The sequence below is a fragment of the Gallinula chloropus genome (genome assembly GCF_964237585.1).
Source record: "Gallinula chloropus genome assembly, chromosome: 8".
Lineage (NCBI taxonomy): Eukaryota > Metazoa > Chordata > Aves > Gruiformes > Rallidae > Gallinula > Gallinula chloropus.
The window spans coordinates 23,016,249-23,034,137 of NC_140093.1; the positions used below are offsets into that span (position 1 = coordinate 23,016,249).

The 17,889-nt window shown below is 37.4% G+C and overlaps 1 protein-coding gene across 8 annotated transcripts in view; it reads right to left on the minus strand.

Annotated features, from left to right (window-relative positions):
* Positions 1–563: 563 nt before the first annotated feature.
* LOC311194234 (retinol-binding protein 1) overlaps positions 564–17,889 on the minus strand; it is a 39,361-nt gene continuing 22,035 nt past the window's right edge. For 4 of the 8 annotated variants that reach the window (XM_084267267.1, XM_084267268.1, XM_084267269.1 and 1 more), the window contains one exon: positions 15,185–17,454. In XM_084267267.1, coding sequence (XP_084123393.1) covers positions 17,045–17,454 — 410 coding nt within the window. In that variant the 3' untranslated portion in view covers positions 15,185–17,044. Of the gene's footprint in view, positions 716–3,828; positions 3,931–14,690; positions 14,870–15,184; positions 17,455–17,889 lie in introns of those variants that run through there. The other 4 variants (XM_084267274.1, XM_084267271.1, XM_084267272.1 and 1 more) reach the window with 4 other exon arrangements.

Genomic DNA, 17,889 nt, shown 5'->3' on the forward strand with positions numbered 1-17,889 from the left:
AGTGAGCAGCTGCTGGCTGGGGTTAAACCACAACATTCTCCAGAATAAGAAAGAAAAAAAAGGCCAGATATTGGCTAAAATGTTTAGAAAAGAATTGCCCCTTGGCCATGCTTCTGTAAATACTGTTTATCCAGCATATTGATCCATACCTTTAGTTATTTTGAGAAAACAGAATTTTATTTTTGGTGGAGTATTTTGAGAGCAGTACTGTTCCACTGGAGCTGACAAAATTCTCATCAGCTTCAGAATATGTGTAAGACACATAGTACAGCTCTCACTTGCTTTCCTACAATTACATCAACATCTGAAAAGACAACCTGAATTCCCCTTGCCAAGGCTATGGAAGGGAGATTTCCATTGTAAGTAAAATAAATTAGCTTATGTATTTAAGTACAGTATCTTATTCTATACCAAACAGCCCAATTTTGGTGTAGTTAAGAATTATGGCATGCAGACATTTATAGTGTTTAATATCTTTAATTGGCATTTCTAAAAATAGTTTTATTTGCAGTTATTTCTTTAAAATGATTTGTTAAAAATATACAGTTCTAATAGATCTTCATTTCTGTGTTAGCTCTTGTCACTGGTGATGTTCATTACTGGCATCTGGCGATCTGGTGGGAAGTCTCTAAATTCTGCTGTTCTTCACTCAGCAGCAGGCTCACTGTACCTTCTTAAAGACCTGCTTACACTTCACTCCACACACTCTTATTTCCTAGGAAAATAATTAAAAAATACAACTTTTACGTAAGACATGTGCACTATACATTCATATGTATGTCCAGTTTAATTTGAATCAACAATTTTATAGCGAATTAAATTGGGTAGCTTGTATGTATTTTAACTTACTTTTAATCCTAAAAGAAACCAGCTCAGAAGGGAGCTCTTTGCTTTTGTAGTGAATATTTTGGGATCTCATAGTCCTTGAAATTGGCATTCTCTGTTTTGGACACATAAATTTATTTGGGGATGGATATGAACAACCAGTTCTGAATCTGTCTGGTAATGACTGGTAATTCAAACCTACATAACCAGAAATCAGCTGAAAACCCACTCTAGTAAAACAATGGTGTTGGGTAGAAAAGGACAGGTAATTAGTTGTTGTTCACAGATTTGATCTAGATCTATCAATCACAGCACAGCAGTGAGTTTTGACTAAACCTGATCATACTGGATGCCTAGTGCTGTCTACTGTTCATTTATGTTCCTTAGGAGCTTTTCAGGAATCCCTCCCTACCTGCTGGTCACTGGATCTGAATGAACTGTGCATAAGCTGGTGCAATGATGTTTACATCTTGAGCACTGATTCAGGATGCCTGTTGCTTACCTAATCTTACTGAAGATGCAGCAATGATGTTATTACAGTTAGACCTGAGAAGTGCACACTGTTTGTGTGCAGCTGTGTGGAGGTGGAAGAAAAAGAGGTAGAGTTTCCTAAGAGGCATAAAGACAAGGGTTATGTATGACCTAGCAGAGTGGATGTACCTCCTATTTCAAGATAAGACTTTTAATAAATCTATCAGGGTATTTTGAGGAAACAGGAGGCAGAGTTTCCTGGGAAGTTATGCACATTTTCTTATGGGAAGTTATGCTCACTGAAAAAAAAATTACACTGAGTTAATAACCATATTGGCACATGTTGCTAGACCCTAGGAAGAGAAAATGCTTCATGATGAACTGATGAAATAAGTGGAGTGATTTTAGTTAGGACCTGTTTTGTTCATCTCTATATAGGTAACCCAGGAGGAGTGTGCAATAAGGGCTAAGAGATCTGCTGACAGTGACAAAAACCTACAGAGCAGAAGCAATCAATAGAGTAGAAAAGGGCAATAAAACTGAAAAGGAAATGGGAGAATGGTCAAATAAGTCACTCACATAAAATAGAAACTAAGGAGGAAAAAGAACTACAAAGTAGAGACCATAGAATGATATGGAGAAAATAGGAAGTGATAAACTACCAAAGGATGTGTTACTACTCTCTACAGAACTGTGGAAAGAATTAAATTAACACTTGGCTCATTGTGTAAAGTTCAGTAGGATCATAAAGCCATCGAAGTATCAATTTTGTATCAAAGGACTCTCAAGAGTATAGGACCTAGTAATCTTAGCTGGTCAAAAATAAGATACTGAATGGGACTCTATTACTGTGTGTTTAATGGAGAGAGTTACATGAACAAGGATTCAGAGAAATAAAAAGGACATCTTTTGAAGTTCATAAATATAAAAATGAAATACTGGGAACTGGCCTGTCCAATACTCGGTTACTGCTTTTGCATGAAGTAACGTTGTGCTGACTGTTGCGAACATGTATCAGACTGTGATAAAAGGTACAAGTGCCAAAGAGTGCATGGATGCCTGTATGAGCTGCCAGGTATGACACAGAACTCTTCGCTGCCTTCTGAAAAGCAGTCTCAGATCAGTCAGGTTACTTTGGGGCACCTAAAATGGCACTAGGCACATCTGAACAACTGAATGAATTTATGACTTCCAAAATCAAACTCTTGACAGTGTCAGGTATAGAAAGTGGTCTGGCCTGGAGGTCCCTGTCTAGGTTGTATGGCTAAGGCATGAGTCAGACTAAAGATAGCAGAGATCAGGGCTAAAAAATTGGTGCTGAGGACAGGATATTTGAAGAGATAATTAACATAGAGCTATCAAAGGTTAGAAACCAGCATGACCATTGTCATTTGTATTGAAATCCAAGAGCAACTAGTGTTCTTGTTGTGTGTGTGTGCAGATGAATGCACATACATGTATGATAGTGCTGCAAGGTGCAAGCTGAACTTCCAGGACAGACATTGTATGGCTAATTGCAACCTGTCTGACAGCAGAGAATCTGAAAGGGCTGAAGATGGGTGTCATGGCACCAGCTTTTGTGCAGCTGGGAGGTGGTGTGGAAGTACTTCAGTGTGCTTGTGTATAGATAGAAGGAATATGTATACACAGGAAATTCTGGAGTCTCCTTTATATTGCTACCCCTCTGCCTTCAGCAAGCCCATGACTTCAGCTATAAAGCGATCACCTGCCCAGTAACTTTCTCCCTATCTGCATTACATCAAGTATGTAGTCTACGTGGTAAGCTCTGTCATACACATTCCTTTCCAAACTGGTTTCTGGGACTTCCAGAACTTCCTGAAAATTGTGTTTAGTAACAAGGGGTTTGGGGCACTTTTGCAAGGATTTTATAACTTTGCTACTGATTTGAGAATTTAGAGGATGTCCATTTAGACTGAACAGTGACCATAAATGGAGGCTGGATGTTATTATTTCAGCAGGAAGACTTTTACCCACACTGATGAGAGTGAGGATGCTATAGAGCTATGTGAGAAAAGAAAAAGCATCTTCTTCCAGGTCCTGTTAACTTAGAAAGATAAAAATTATGATCTGAAAGAACACAACATTCCAAAAACTTCATTGCTGTTTTAGCTCTCTAGTCTCTAATGCAGTCTGGCCTGTAATTATTTTAAAAGAACAATGGTGTATTTTCTCCTTATGGCTTATTGTTGGATGCATAATTTCACCAGTTCCCAAACTGCATATTTCACAGGGTGTATGAAGGACGTTCTGTTAAATGTCTTCCTCAGTGTAAACATTTCAACCTGGTATGTCTGGACAGATAGTTAACTCAGTACTGCTTTGAAGTCAGGCAGCCTTTGTGAGTGACATAAAAGCATAATGGCTCCAAATGAAATTGTTGCTTTAGAAACAAGTCAAATGCTGCACTGATAATTATGTCGAAGTAAGCCAAGATAATATAGCACACAGCCTGCTGCATTACATCTAACCATTTGACTAAAGTGGCATTTAAAACCTGTTACATGATCTTACCAGGTGCATTTCATCTCCTTCAATCCACTGGGTCCAACCACGACCTTCTTTTTCTCCATTTTGTACACAAAGCAGCTTATCTCCATCCCAAGATACAGTAGTCTAACAAAATACATGTTCAGTGTTACTGTGGTATTCTCTGATATTATTAGTTCCTTAAAGCAAAACATCTCTAATAATATATGATGAGTATAGCTCATAGGAATAATAATTGCAGTGTAACCCTTAGGATAATTATAAACAAAAGGACCTTAAATTGAAAGTTGCTGCCTGCCCAACTGCCTGTGAAAACCTGAAAAGATGAGATATAAAGCTCTCTAAGTGGGAGAAAAGTATATCATCAAAATCACTGGGTATGACTGCACTCCTCTATCGCTGCTGACAACCACAGTAGCAGCAGGGATGTGTAGTCTGGCATCATTTGCAGAAGGAGCCAGCATCCTGCTTTGTGTAACTGTAGCTGGAAAACTACTTCAGCCAGGATTGGCAGAAGAAGAGAGAGTAAGATGCTGCAGGATTCAGCAACTTTTGTGAATATTGGTGCTGTCGCAAGTAGTTCAATAGAGCTTGATTCATAAAACTACTTAAATATACGAGGATGCATCCTACATCTTGTGACTCTGGTTAGTCTTTACTATTTGCCTTTCATATCTCCCTAAGATAAAGAGAAGCAATACTCTCTAAAATATTTTAACACGGATGGGGAAGAGCAGTGACAATTCATGCTTGGTGAGAATTGTTTTACATCAGCATTAGCACATGGCTTTTAAATGAGTTTGAGGTGAATCTGAGGCCTAAACATGTAATTACTGTCTACCTTTTAGCCAAATATGGAGAGAAGAATAATTCTATTCTACCATTCAACTAGCTGCATCCTTCCTGTGTCATTTCTAAGAAAAGCAGCCTACATTTGTCATTTTGGGTACTAAAACCAGTTCAAGAACTACACAGCCCCATTTATTTAATTTGTATATTTCACAAACAATTAATTCTTAAGTGATAACCATGATAGCCACTGTGTTTAAATGAGTACAGTCAGCAGTCTCCACCCCTGGGAAGCTTTAGACTAAACAAGCATGGAAAATGAATCACTAGAAAGAGTGCCAGTGTAGATAATCATAGGCAAGGCAGTGCTATTGATCCCATGTAGTCTGCTTGCACCATATGGGGTCTCTGAAAGACAAACTCATGTGTCCTTGCTAAAAATCTTTGATTTACAAAAGGCATTCACAAATTCCTCTATTCACTCTTATAAACTTGTGTTTTAAACCAAGCAGTAGATAATGCTTACCCACCCCCCCACGCCCCCCCGCCCCCACCCCCCCAACATATCCTTTTAATGTACAAAGTGCTAATGCAGGCAGGAACAAAACTTCTGTAGTTAACGTGGTCATCAGAGTTTATATCCCCTTTCATATGTTTTCAATCTGTAGATGTCCAGCTGGAGGTAGAAGATAACGCCAGTCAAAGTGGAAAATGTTTGTTTTCTAAGTTTACATAACTAAGACTTTCTGATGATTCTAAAAAAAATGACACTGGCAGAAAATGAATATCATTTCTACCAATGACTTGTAGATGGGGGGGTTACTATGGAATGAAGCATTTGTACATGCAACTTTACCTAGTAACTGCATTTATTATTATCCATCAAGTAATCGCTCAGCATAGTTGTATCACTAGAATAGCTTCATAGTTAATTTTTACGGGTTTAAATGTGATTTCAGAGGAAATATACCATGATAAAATAAGATCTAACTTTTTATTACTTGGTAGTATTTACTAGCTTAGTACACTTTCTTAGTACGCTAATATTCTTGATAATATTCACTATCTTAGTACGCTTGGGATAATTGAGACATGTTTGTAGCAGTGCAAGGAAATGCCAACTTTTTCAGTCTCCAAGTGTGACTGAAATTGTTTAATCTCAGTAAACAACACCATTTTTTTTTTTTCCTCTGGCTTTCTTGTTTTTCCAGTCAAGATTAAATGCTGCTTTTGGCACTTTGGTGATAACTACAGAGTATAATACCACAGGCCATTAACCAAACTGTTTTATTAGCCAATATGCTCAGTTACCATCCTTTGTCTTCCTTTTGAGAAATATAAATATTGAAGGGTATGAGTAAACCATACAACTTCTGTTTTTGGTATGTGGCTCTTTTGCCATGAAGTTATAATGGACAGAATATACTGCAGGAGGACATAATGTTCCTTCCTTTGCAGGAACAACCACTTTACGACAGTAAGATTCATCAGTAGCATTTTTATCTTTTCTTTCTTTGGGTCAAACTATAATGTCTTATATACTAAAAGACGCCACTAGTACAGAAAATAGAAATTTCTCTTCTAACTCACACTGAAATAAGTTATTCCATTCTGGATATCTCTATTGAGGCACACATTTGAGTTTTAGTTGATGTTGGAGTTGCTATGGCTGTTATATGTGTGCTGGATGCTGCTGAAAGTCCACCCTTTACCAACAGCTAAGATACAGCAATGCTTAGAACACTTCCAAATATTTGAATCAGAACATAAGAATATCCAAAAAGTACCACTGTAGGAAAAATGTTGGTAAATAGAATCTCTTTTGTTGTATATTAGAGGAAAGGTTTATTTTTAAAGATGGGATCAGGATATTGCCTTTGTAGGAGTCAAACACTTGAACAGACTATTTAGGCAGTTCTGTATGAACCTTTAGTTGGTATCATTTTCCTCTCCCAGCATATCAAGATAAAGAAATGCCTTATCTTTTATGTAAGCAACTTTCCTTAGAAAAAGTAGGTTTTATAATTACCCTTGTTTGCCCCTGTTTTGATAATAGCATTACTCAAGATTTGTCTGATTTCAGAAACTGAGCTATTTTCTCCTGTCTGGAATGACTGAAAATCTTTGCCAGGGTTTGGTGAGCACAGCATCCCTGCACAGACAGTTCCTATTCTTCATCTTCCTCCACAGGCAACAGGAGGAATAGACAAACTTTCAGGACGCTGGAAAGCTGCAGTTACCTGACAGTAACAGAACCAACTAGATGAAAATGTACTATTTCTCTAGAACTCCTGCCTTGAACATCTTGTTCTACGCGTAGGATAAATCTAAGACTTCATTTACTCCTTTCAACTAGATAGTCCATAATCTAACTTCTCATAAGCAAGTTTAACTTTGGTTTACTTAATACCTGAACACACCTAAACTGAAGAAAAATACTTTTCAGGTAAAATGCATACAATTTTGTGGGAAACGTCAATAGAAAATATCTTTAGAACATAAAAAAAGTTCAAATTTTCTTTGATATGATTTCTGTAGACTTTGGAGGGGTTTTTTTGCTTGGCTATTCACATGCTTTCGTTAGTTAATTAATCTCTGTGTTATGAAGTTATAAATACATGTGCATAGCAACATGATCTTCTTGAAAATTAAAGCTAGAAGAAATAATTATCCTCGTTATTGTTTTCAGTGATGAGACAAGGTAGATTTATTAAGTTAAATATTCACTAAAACTAAAACAGATCTATTGTCTGTGCATTTGCATTTTCTCTGGTAGCTGTAACAGTAGTGAAGTCCTGCGGAATTACAATAGATATTACTTCCACCTTCCAGTGGCAAGTCATATTGACCCACAACCACAGACATTGACTTTTGTAATTTCCTGAAATATTCATCAAACAAACTATTTTCTCAGAGAACTTTCCATTTCCTAGTGAGGTCTGAGTGCAAAAACATTTGATACTCGCTCTGCACAATGTTCCTCAGTTCTCAAGCTGGTAATTCCTAATGTGCTTGCTTGTGTCACGTTCTCTGTAGTTGAAGATACATAATGTATTTTACAGGTGAATGAAAGAAAACAACTTAAAAAAAAAAGGCAGTCCACGAACATTTTCTGTTAATGCTACAAAGATTTTTGACACAATTTTCAAAAATGAGTTGTAGCTACCACCTTTCATCAAAAATATGTTCTTGACTTCCCATTTGTAGGAGAAACACAGCAGTACCAGATGTATTTTTCTTCAGAGTGTTGTCTCTACATTATAGCGTGGCAAATGACTGCAACGCTCTAAAACTGCATGACATGCTCTATGCTCCATCTCAATCCAATAATTCTCTGAGAATGACCAGTCATTTTACAACTGTAATTATGATTCAAGGATAAAATAATGGAAAGTAATAGTTTAGGTCAGATGACATAGGAAAATTCAATTTGAGCTGTATCTTTTGCATTTATAAATAACACCCAAGATAAAAGCCTAGAATTTTTGGTCAAACATCGCAATACATCCAACAAGATATTTAGTAGCATCTCAAGGTAAAGCATTTTCATCTGTAATGAGTATCAGAGTGATACAAAACCCTCTGGTTAGCAGTATGCAGGGGAAATTTCCATCAAATGAAGTGATGGTAGAATAAATTAATGTTGATATCACAGACAAAATCTAATCTAACTGTGAAGAGGCGTTCTCTAATGTTGCAGTCACTACCTATGTATGGCCTCCTGTGTAGGAGGCACTGCTGAAAGGAGGGCTACAATCATGTTCAGGGTTTGTCATCTCTCCATCCTGTAATTCCTCTTAACACATTGCATCTGGATTTGGCAGCTTGGTGACAAAAACTACTGAGAAAACAACAAACCCAACAGGAAAAAAAAGTGGTAAGATTCTGGACTTGATCTCAAGATAGTGTTGCTGGACAACAGCTACACATATCGTATTTAGCCATCTGTGGCTAAATCGAATGATAATCGAACCTTTCCTTCTCACTAACTTCAGTTCAGCCCTGTAGAAGCACTTACAAATCTAACATCCCTTTCATCATTCCTGTTTTTAGCCATGCAGCTAGAGAACTCCCCAAGGTAACTCTTAGGAAACAGTAGTACAATACAACTCATTTCTCAACTGCTTCTGGGACTGGCAGATGTCTCATAATAGGTATCTGTAGCTACAGGACTCTGAAATGTGCTCATGTCATTACAGACTTGTTCAGATTGTTATCGAAAGACAAGCTGGTTATAGCGTGGGCATTCTGTACCTGAGTGATAAGCCTTCTGAAGTTCACTGTAGTCAAAGATGAGACACTTCTAGAAGCAGTATTTTGCTTGGATGATTGTCAGCATCTCAATTGCTAGCAAAGGGGATTAGGATGGGATTGACAAATTCTAGATCAAAGGGTAAGCTGCTGTCAGATAGGATCAGATTTTAAATTTTCAAATTCCTTATTCTGAATCCTGGCTCATGAGAGCAATGAAGAAAAGGAAGGGCTGGAAACATGTTACAGTGAGTAGGAAAGAAATGTACCAAAGCTCCAGGCTAGGCAGGTGACAATACATGGGAGGAGAAATAGAACCCATATTTTGGACAGTGCATAATATTTCTTAGGAATGGTCCTTTTTTTTTTTTTCTTCCTTCTTGAGATAAAATTGTATACAAATTAAAATAATAGGAAGACTTCTGTATGTCCTATGCCAGGATAAAAAGTACAAAACAGCATATCCAATTCACTTTGTACAAGGATCAGAATCAATTCTAAGACACTTAGTGTTTAAATGAATGTATATAATTGTCTTATCCTCTGTGTAATTTTAGCAAGATGCAACTGTACATAACACTAATGTTTTTTTCATTCAAAATTGGATTTGGGATATTTGGTTCTCAGGTTCTCAGCTGATTCATTCTGATTGCATTCTCCATTCATAACTGAGCATTTTAGGATTCCCCCAAAAAAAGAGCTGAAATGGTAAGCCCAGGCAAACCCACCCCCTACAAAGCTTCAGTGTGTCAGCAGAGGTTTTGTGAATAACTAGCTCAAAGCTTCTGATCAGTCTCAGGTTTTAGACATGAGTTCAGCACTGCAAAATTTGAAGTTAATGACATCTTAAATTATATGGCAAAAGATTATAGAGATCTCATTTGATATCACTGCACAAATGTGCTGAGCATATCACTTACAGGTAATAAGCAGTAATGCCAAAAGTGCATGCAGCGTGAAACAAGGCAGAAAAAAGGAAACAGTTCCTCTTTACTGAGGCACAGAGTCTGAACAAACCAGAGTTTTAGAGAGCCTGAGAGATCCAAGAATGGACCTGCATGCTCTGGAGCCTCAGAGGGGTTCACTGGAGGGCTGTTCTCCCTCACTTGTGGACAGCAGTTTGTAAAAGGTCAGAAGTATCAACAGAAACGAAGATGACCTCCTTCAAATTAAAACTCTCAAAAGTCAGAGAATGTTCCAGTGAGGAGCTGGGGAATTTATTGCACTGCAGAGAGAGAGGGACTATGTTTAACAGAAGACTAGTATATACACACAGGCAACGAGACAAAAACACCTCCCAGCAACAGTCATTCTAGAACAGTGCTTTTCCCAACAGACTGCAGGAGAAAATTCGCACAAGCCCAAAATAAAAACACAGTATTTGAGGAGGTAAAGAAACAAAGGAATCAAAGATACATTGCTGATTTTGCATCTTACTAGGCAGGCACAATATATTTTCAGTCTTGTCACCCTGTGGGGGATCCCTGTGGAAATTCCAAGCATAGGAATATTGGTTGTTGGTGTTTTTCTGGCAGCAAAGTCTTCCCTCCAATATCTACTCTCATCTAGATTAACAGCTGTTAATTCCATGCAAAATGTTTGAACAGCAGAATAAAATTATGTAGAAAACTTTCTCTGACACTATCAGCAAAATTATTAGAAAAGTTACAACTTCAGGTCAGTGATTTTTCTATCTATCTGAGCTAACCCATTCTCAGTCTGCTTTGATTCCTTGGGTGCAAAGACTTGGAACATGAAGCTTCAGCTTTCAAGTGTTTTCAGTTACCTTCTTAATCAACTTTTGACTGATGTACTAAGCAAATACTCTGTGAAGTTACATAAGGCTAACTTTTCTGTTAGTGTCAGATCCTGCCCCATTCTTATATTCACAGGTACCTATTTCACACTGCAGATGTTTCCTTATCTTCACTTTCTTACTGATGGTGAAAAAGGGAGGCAAAACTACTTTGCAGTGAGACATGCTCTCACAGATGGCTATCAATGAATTGCTGTTTCAATAAGGACTTGCATCTTTGTGCACAGTCAGTTTTTTCCATCGTAAAGTTTATGTGCATGAAACAATGTTTTATACTTAATGCAACACCTGAGATACTCACTAAATTAATCACAACTTTAGATTACAGAATTTATCTTTGAAATTGATGGAATTTCAAGAATGAGGCTGTAGCTTCATTCAGAATGATGACAGCAGGACCAAATACTCAGTTCAGGAAATACCAAAGCCACAGTTACCCATTTCATGTTAAATTTCTGTCTTTGTACTCTATCCAGCTGATAGGTGTTACCAGTTAAAGCCATGAACAAACTCTTCAAAGTAGTAGAAACTTTATCATATGGTCTTATTCAAACTCCATCATATGAGAACTAAAGTAATAAAATATTAAAGTTCTAAATCTCTTTCCACACTGTCTAATGTGCACCTTGTAACATTCACAAAGAGATGCTCACGAATACATAAACTTTCATTCTACCTTTGTAGTTCAAACTGCCAAGTTTTAACAACCCTAAATATTAACTATGATTGAACTTAAGGAAACACATCTTTCATGACATTGCCAAACAAACAGAGAAACTCCTATTCAGCTTTTACTTATGAGAGAAAGTGTCTGTGGAAAAGCTCTGGGAGAAGCACGATGGTGTTATGGAGCTAAGTGAATGCAGATGCCTTGTCTAGATTTCTTAAGAGACCAGGCTGTGCTGCAGCTTGCTTCATACATGGTTTCAGTAATTCTTTAGTAATGCAAGAATCAGCTGTCTTCCTGGAAGTGCACGGCACTATGATTAGTGATCCTGTGTCTATGCATCTGTGTGGTCATCTATCCTAATCTTTACTTTGGCAGAACACAGGAGTTGCATCTTTAGCTGAACTAGCAGGGCTTTTAAGCTTCTTGTGATTCCAAAGCAGAAAGTTTTCACTTCCCAAGAGAAATAAAACCTTAAAGGAACTAATACCACCAACTGCTCTTATCTATATCCCTAAAAAACTAGAATCACCTAAAAACACATTGCATACTAGAAAGTGATAAAGGTCAAAAAAAGGGAAAACCTGACACTTCTAAGGTTTATCCAGCTCAACTCGCTGTTTCAGGAAGTTCTGACAAGCTTCCAGGAGTGACCAACTATAAAAAAGACAAAATGAAATGAAGGGGAGGGTCTATACCATCACAGGACTATCAATTCCCAACCTCAAAGCTTTGCTTTACTTCTAAAATAAGCATCAGTAAAACTCTTAAGCCTTTACTCATCATAGCTTGTATCAGATTGGAATTCCTGTAGTTATACCCTACGCAGACTGACTCAAAACACGTGCTTTACAACTGAAAGGTGAACACAGTGTCAGTGAATTGTACCTAAGATCTAACCTGTTCACCATGCTAATATATTTTAGCTCTAGTTAGATGATACAGTCTTCATTAAAAGAGAAAATGATCTGTGCCTATTGATTAATTGCTCCTAAGGTTATTTTTGCTCGTTTCCCGATGATTGCTCTGCTGTATAGATTAATGTTTAATGTGTAATTTATCTTATCCATGTTACTTTGTACTTCTCATACATTGAGCCACTTGGATAAAACTTGCCCAGTGGTCTGCTCGGTCTGCTCAGTCCACAATATAAATAACAATAATTGATTCACAATCTCTCCCATTACATGTTGACTATTAATGATTAAGCTACTTACGACAAGCAGTTTCACAAGCTATAGATGAGAAAAGGAAACACCAAGACTTATAATCAACCTTTGGTTTTATGGTGGCTTTTTTCATACCACTGCTCAGGGAGTGGTCCAGTATCACTTATTACTTCCACGACCCTTCTTTCACAAGAAAATTTCTGGACCACTGGAGTTATTTTGTTGCTCAAGTGCAAGTTTTCCTGACATTATCAGATTTGGGCTGAAGTGGTTTTAGAAAGATAGGTCCTTGGATTATTTTGTCTTTGAGAAAACTGAGGTTTCTACTCATGTAGAAAATAAATCTTTAATAAGAAAATTGAACTACAAAGTATGCTACGTTGCTACAAGGCAAATAGAGAACCATGATCGGTGACCTTAACTGCGCAGCCGCAGCTGCTAGCTGTTGTTGGGGGCCATAAAAGAACATGGAGGATTTCTGGATGTTTTTTTGAGTTACGAGCCTAAGCCATTCTTAACAAACTCTTAGAGGGAGGAACTGTCCCTTGTGGTTTTTTTGAAAAGGCAAGAGGATGCTGTTAAATTCACCTTCTAAGGTTGAGTAAGCATTTTGCACTAAGCAGCCAATAGTTAGAATGTTTAAGCAACCCTTTGAAGGGTGAAGTAGGTTCTACTCTGACTAGAATATTTTTTTCTCTAATTTCTTCTTTCTGGTTCAACATTTTTAATTGTTCCCCATGAGTCCGTTTAGCAAAACAGGGTAGAGAACTAATGAGCATTTAGGGTATTTGTCAAGAAATTAAGTTATGTGTTAAATCTATTCAACATTCCAAAAGCAGGACTGGGCAAGGGTACATTTCCATGTCTTCCAAATCCAATTTTTTGGCGCATTAATTGTCCGACATATTTTGTAAGAACTCACTGCAGGTACATGCTAGGGAGCCTCAGAGCACCATTACCTCTTTCCACTACACAGAGGATGTTTTAGTCCTCCTTGTGTGTTTAATGCTATTTAAGTAGAGATAATGGAGACAGTTCTGTTCACACATATGCCAGCACTTTACTGAATCAAACATTGAGGATTTCAGATGTTTTTAGCAGATGTTCTGAACATTGATGCTTTTGATAGTAATTTAACTACTTAAGTGTAAGTCCTTTTTCAGGCTTATAACTATTCAGTGGATATGGACCTTGTTAACACAATTGAGAGCCTTCCAGCTGTCAAAAATGTATGATGACATAGGCGTACTTGCCTATACACAAATACTCTGCTTTTCTCCCTTCCAATTTTGTATTCTGCACTCTATCATGCTTCTGCCCTCTGTAACAAGGAGTACAGAAAGGTTAGCTAAGGCACTCACTAGCTAACCATTCTTTTTTTCCTTCACAATCTTTCTCTTTCCTTCCATTTCCAGAGCAAAAGCACTTTTGGATATCCTAGTGTTAGAGAATAGTATTGGTTTCAAATGGCACCATCATTCTAAGAATGGAAACCTAATTCTCTTTCATGTGATTTCTTCTCTGTAGTCCTCCTGAGGTAATTTTCTTTTGCTTATCCACTTCTTTACTGTAGGATATTGCAGGTGTCATGCTTTCAAACTAAATGGAAAGAATTTGGTATTCTCAAGTTTTTCACCAGTTAATTGGTATTTATCAGTTGTAAGTTAGGAAATATTGTCTCTCTAGCAGGCAAAAATTGCTCCTAAGACAGTCCTCAGTGTTTTCTTATTGATTGCAAGATTTGTTCCAGGCTAATTAATGCATCTGCTCTAATAAATACACCCAGGAAGGAAGGAGCACAGGAACAAGAACAAGGAAGAAAAGCTGCAATTTCTAAGCACTTGGCCATTCTTACACATGGGGAATAGAGTCTGACTCTGCAATCACTGATTTCCTGTACTGTACAACATTGCTCAGTGAAGAGATTCTGAAAGTCTGAGCCTACATGTCTTTCAGACTAACAAATAGACCACATAATTGAGTAATATTTCACTGAAGTTACTGCTCGTTCATTGATAAAATTGTTTTGTGCTCATTAGAATTAACATTCCTTTAATGTTATGCAAATCTGTGTGCACATCTCTGCAAAGTACAGCAATAACTGGAGGAATAGCCACACAAAACAGTTAACAGATGTGGGCTGTGAAAGGCCTCAGATTCTTTTTTGTTTGTCTGTCACAGTTCTAATTCTTACCATGCACTTGCGATCATCCACCCCAGCCAAATCCTCCTCAAACTCCTTTCCTACATCAAATTCCATGATGTAGTTTCTAAAAGTGCTTAGCGTTTTAATGATCATATGATCCCCATTCTGAAGGATTTCTTTGTCAGGTTTTAGCAAGTTTGCTATTTTTCTTACAGCAACATTTACATCTGAAAAAGAAAAAGAATTATTTTAATCCACAAAAATCTACCACAAAAAGAAGCTTGTAGCTCTGGGGAGAACTAAACCGGACAAAGATAAATAAATGTCCAGATCTTCCAGGCTAGCTTTCTCATCAGGAAAAGTCTATAATGTAATTCTTTTAATGAAAATAAGGTAATGTTTTGATTTTCTGATTATGTGGAACCCTAAAGAACACCATTTGTATTTGACAGTCATTAAGGCCTTTGATATTTCTATAGAAATAACTAGCACTTTACATCAAATGCAAACACACAAAATTGCATTAAGTATATTATTGTCTCTTTATTGCACATTAAAAATTTACTCTTTTTCAAATTACGGTGTTTTTTTTTTTAAGATTGAAATCTGCCCTTTACCTTTGCAAGCTATGTAGTTTAATCTCTGTTAATGTAAGCTTCAAGATGATAAAAAGTAGAGGCTGCTTAAGACAAAACAATTTTGCATAAGGCAATTCTTAAAGTGCATTTCTGAAAAAAATATTTCTCACAAAAAAAATTTATGACTGTACAAGAAAAAAAAGATTCATGTAAAGACTATGACAGGTTGCATTTATTATTTATTAAAGAAACATGAAGGGAACCTTACCCAGTGCTTTCAGATACTCCTCAAAATTGTCATTGCTGACCATTTTCCAGTAACCATTGAAATCTGCAGGCATCCCTGCTTTAGGAAATTGTCAAAATCAAAGTCTCAGAACAGTGTGTTGACTCTGCACCACACAGCTCACTGCCTTTCTTTGTGGCAAGTCTGAACTCTGGTTTCTTTTATCTCTTTTTTAGACCATGTAGCTATGCAAGTCCTTCTAATCCGATTATTGTTGAAGTGTTGCCTTTAAATCCTTCCACAAGGCTGAACCTCTGAGACTTCTAATGACAGCAGGATGACTTGATTTAAACAGAATGAAACATTCAACTTACTTGTAACTTCTGTGAGGGTACCTATTATCTGGAGATTCGATTTAAAACACTTTTAAATACCTTTAGTTAAGATATTAGCCAAAAATATACAAGTGCTATGTTACGTGTTTTCTGAGGTGAATGCTTCCCCCTCGAGTATGTTCCAGCTACTTTATGCCACCTTCTTTTCAGAAAATGATTATACAAACTCTTTCAGTGAAAGCAATACTTGTGTGGCAATCTTTTCACTTGTTCCACAAGCTTCTTAATTTGAGAGATCTACAAGTGGAGTTTGTTTGGCCAAACGAGAGCTCGAAAAGGGCCAGTTAGGTGGAAACTTGTATTAAGAAGCACTGGTTAATTCTGTATATTGATAAATGCTACATCACTACTGAATGTGTATTTTCAGTTAATTTAAGCAACACTGAAACATATTAAAGAGATTCTATGGTCTTTGAAGGTGTCTTCTGTCAAAACAGATAGACTGAATCAGCAGAATAGGCAACCAACATGTAAGAGAATGGAGTTTTCTGGCTCAAATACTGAGAAAGCCTCTTAGCTCTTTTCATTTATTTTCCCTGTGTATTTTCAAATGGTGTGGCTGAATTTCTTCTTGGCTATGTTATCTACTCCAGGGCTTTGGCAATTCCTTACTCTAACAGAAGAGACTGTATCAGAGGAGCAAAGAAACCCACTTTAAATCTGGGGATGAGGACTGTCTCTCACTTGTGAATCTGGAGGCTTAAAAGTGACATGAATGGTACATGTGTTTTTAAGTGTTTTCCATGAAAAAGATATACTTCCATCTGTTGTCCAAACTGCTAAAATACAAAAACTTATTCAGGACCTTAAAATGTCAAAGTTTAGCAGAAATATATATTTAAATGTTTAACTATATGCAAAGAACAGTTTTGGATCATTTTATTTTGCTGCTTCAGAACACTAAAGCATCTTCACGATAAAACACTCAGTAGGATTATAGAGTTCCAATTCAGGAAAGTACTACAATTGACCCTTACATATTCTTATTTCTTTTATTTTCACAAGAAAGCTGTTCTCTATATATTTTAAGCTATGCACTTTAAGCGTCCCAATTTCCTTAAGCACTACCACACACAAACCCACGAATTTAAAACACCACATGAATTCAAGAAAGTTTGGACTGATGTACTTTCCCCTCATTAACAAGAAACAACTTTCTCAAGAACTTGACCTGAGAAAGTATCTGTCCACACACTACAGACATCAGTCATTGAGTGGGTTTACAGCTGTGTTATGCAACTTGAGCGGCCGAAGCAGGTCACCTTCATTCTTCTGCTCAGTCTCTGCTGTGTAGATCTTGTGGTGTGCAATGTAGGATATAACGGAATCCGGCACCAGATACTTCACGCTTAACCCTCTGCACAAGGCCTGGCGTATCTGTGTTGCACTGATTTCATTCTGAATCCACTCTCTCACCAGAAAGATATTGTGCTGAAATTTAGTTAAAAGGTCTGATTCACTGATGTATTGAGCAGGGTCAGAGCCAGCACGGCTAATACAGACCAAACCAAACTTTTCCACTATTTCTTTAATGTGTTCTTCCTTCCAGAGATTTGGAGTCTTAAATGTCTGTAGAAAATCAGCCCCACAGAGCAGCTTTAATTCTGGCAGAACTGGAAAGACAAATGGAAATGAGAGCTTTCTCTATTTGCTTGGCTTTATAGGAAGCTTATACTTAGTAGTTATTCTAACTCAACACTTTTTTTTTAATCATTTAGCTTCAGTACAGTAAAGGGTCAGGATTAAAGGGAGAGCAGGGACAGGCAACAATATAGTGGGGGTCTGCTGTAGGCAGACCAAGCAGATGAAGCCCTCTATAGATAGATAGGAGCAGCCTCGTATTCACAGGCCCTGGTCCTCATGGGGGACCTTAATCACCCTGGTGTTTGTTGGAGGGACAACACTGCAGGGCATAAGTGATTCAGCAGGTTTTTGGAATGCACTGAGGATAACCTCCTTCTCCAAGGGACAGAGGAACTAACAGAAAGAGGTGACATCCTGGACCTTGTTCTCACCAACAAGTAGGGGCTGGTGGGGAATGTGCAGCT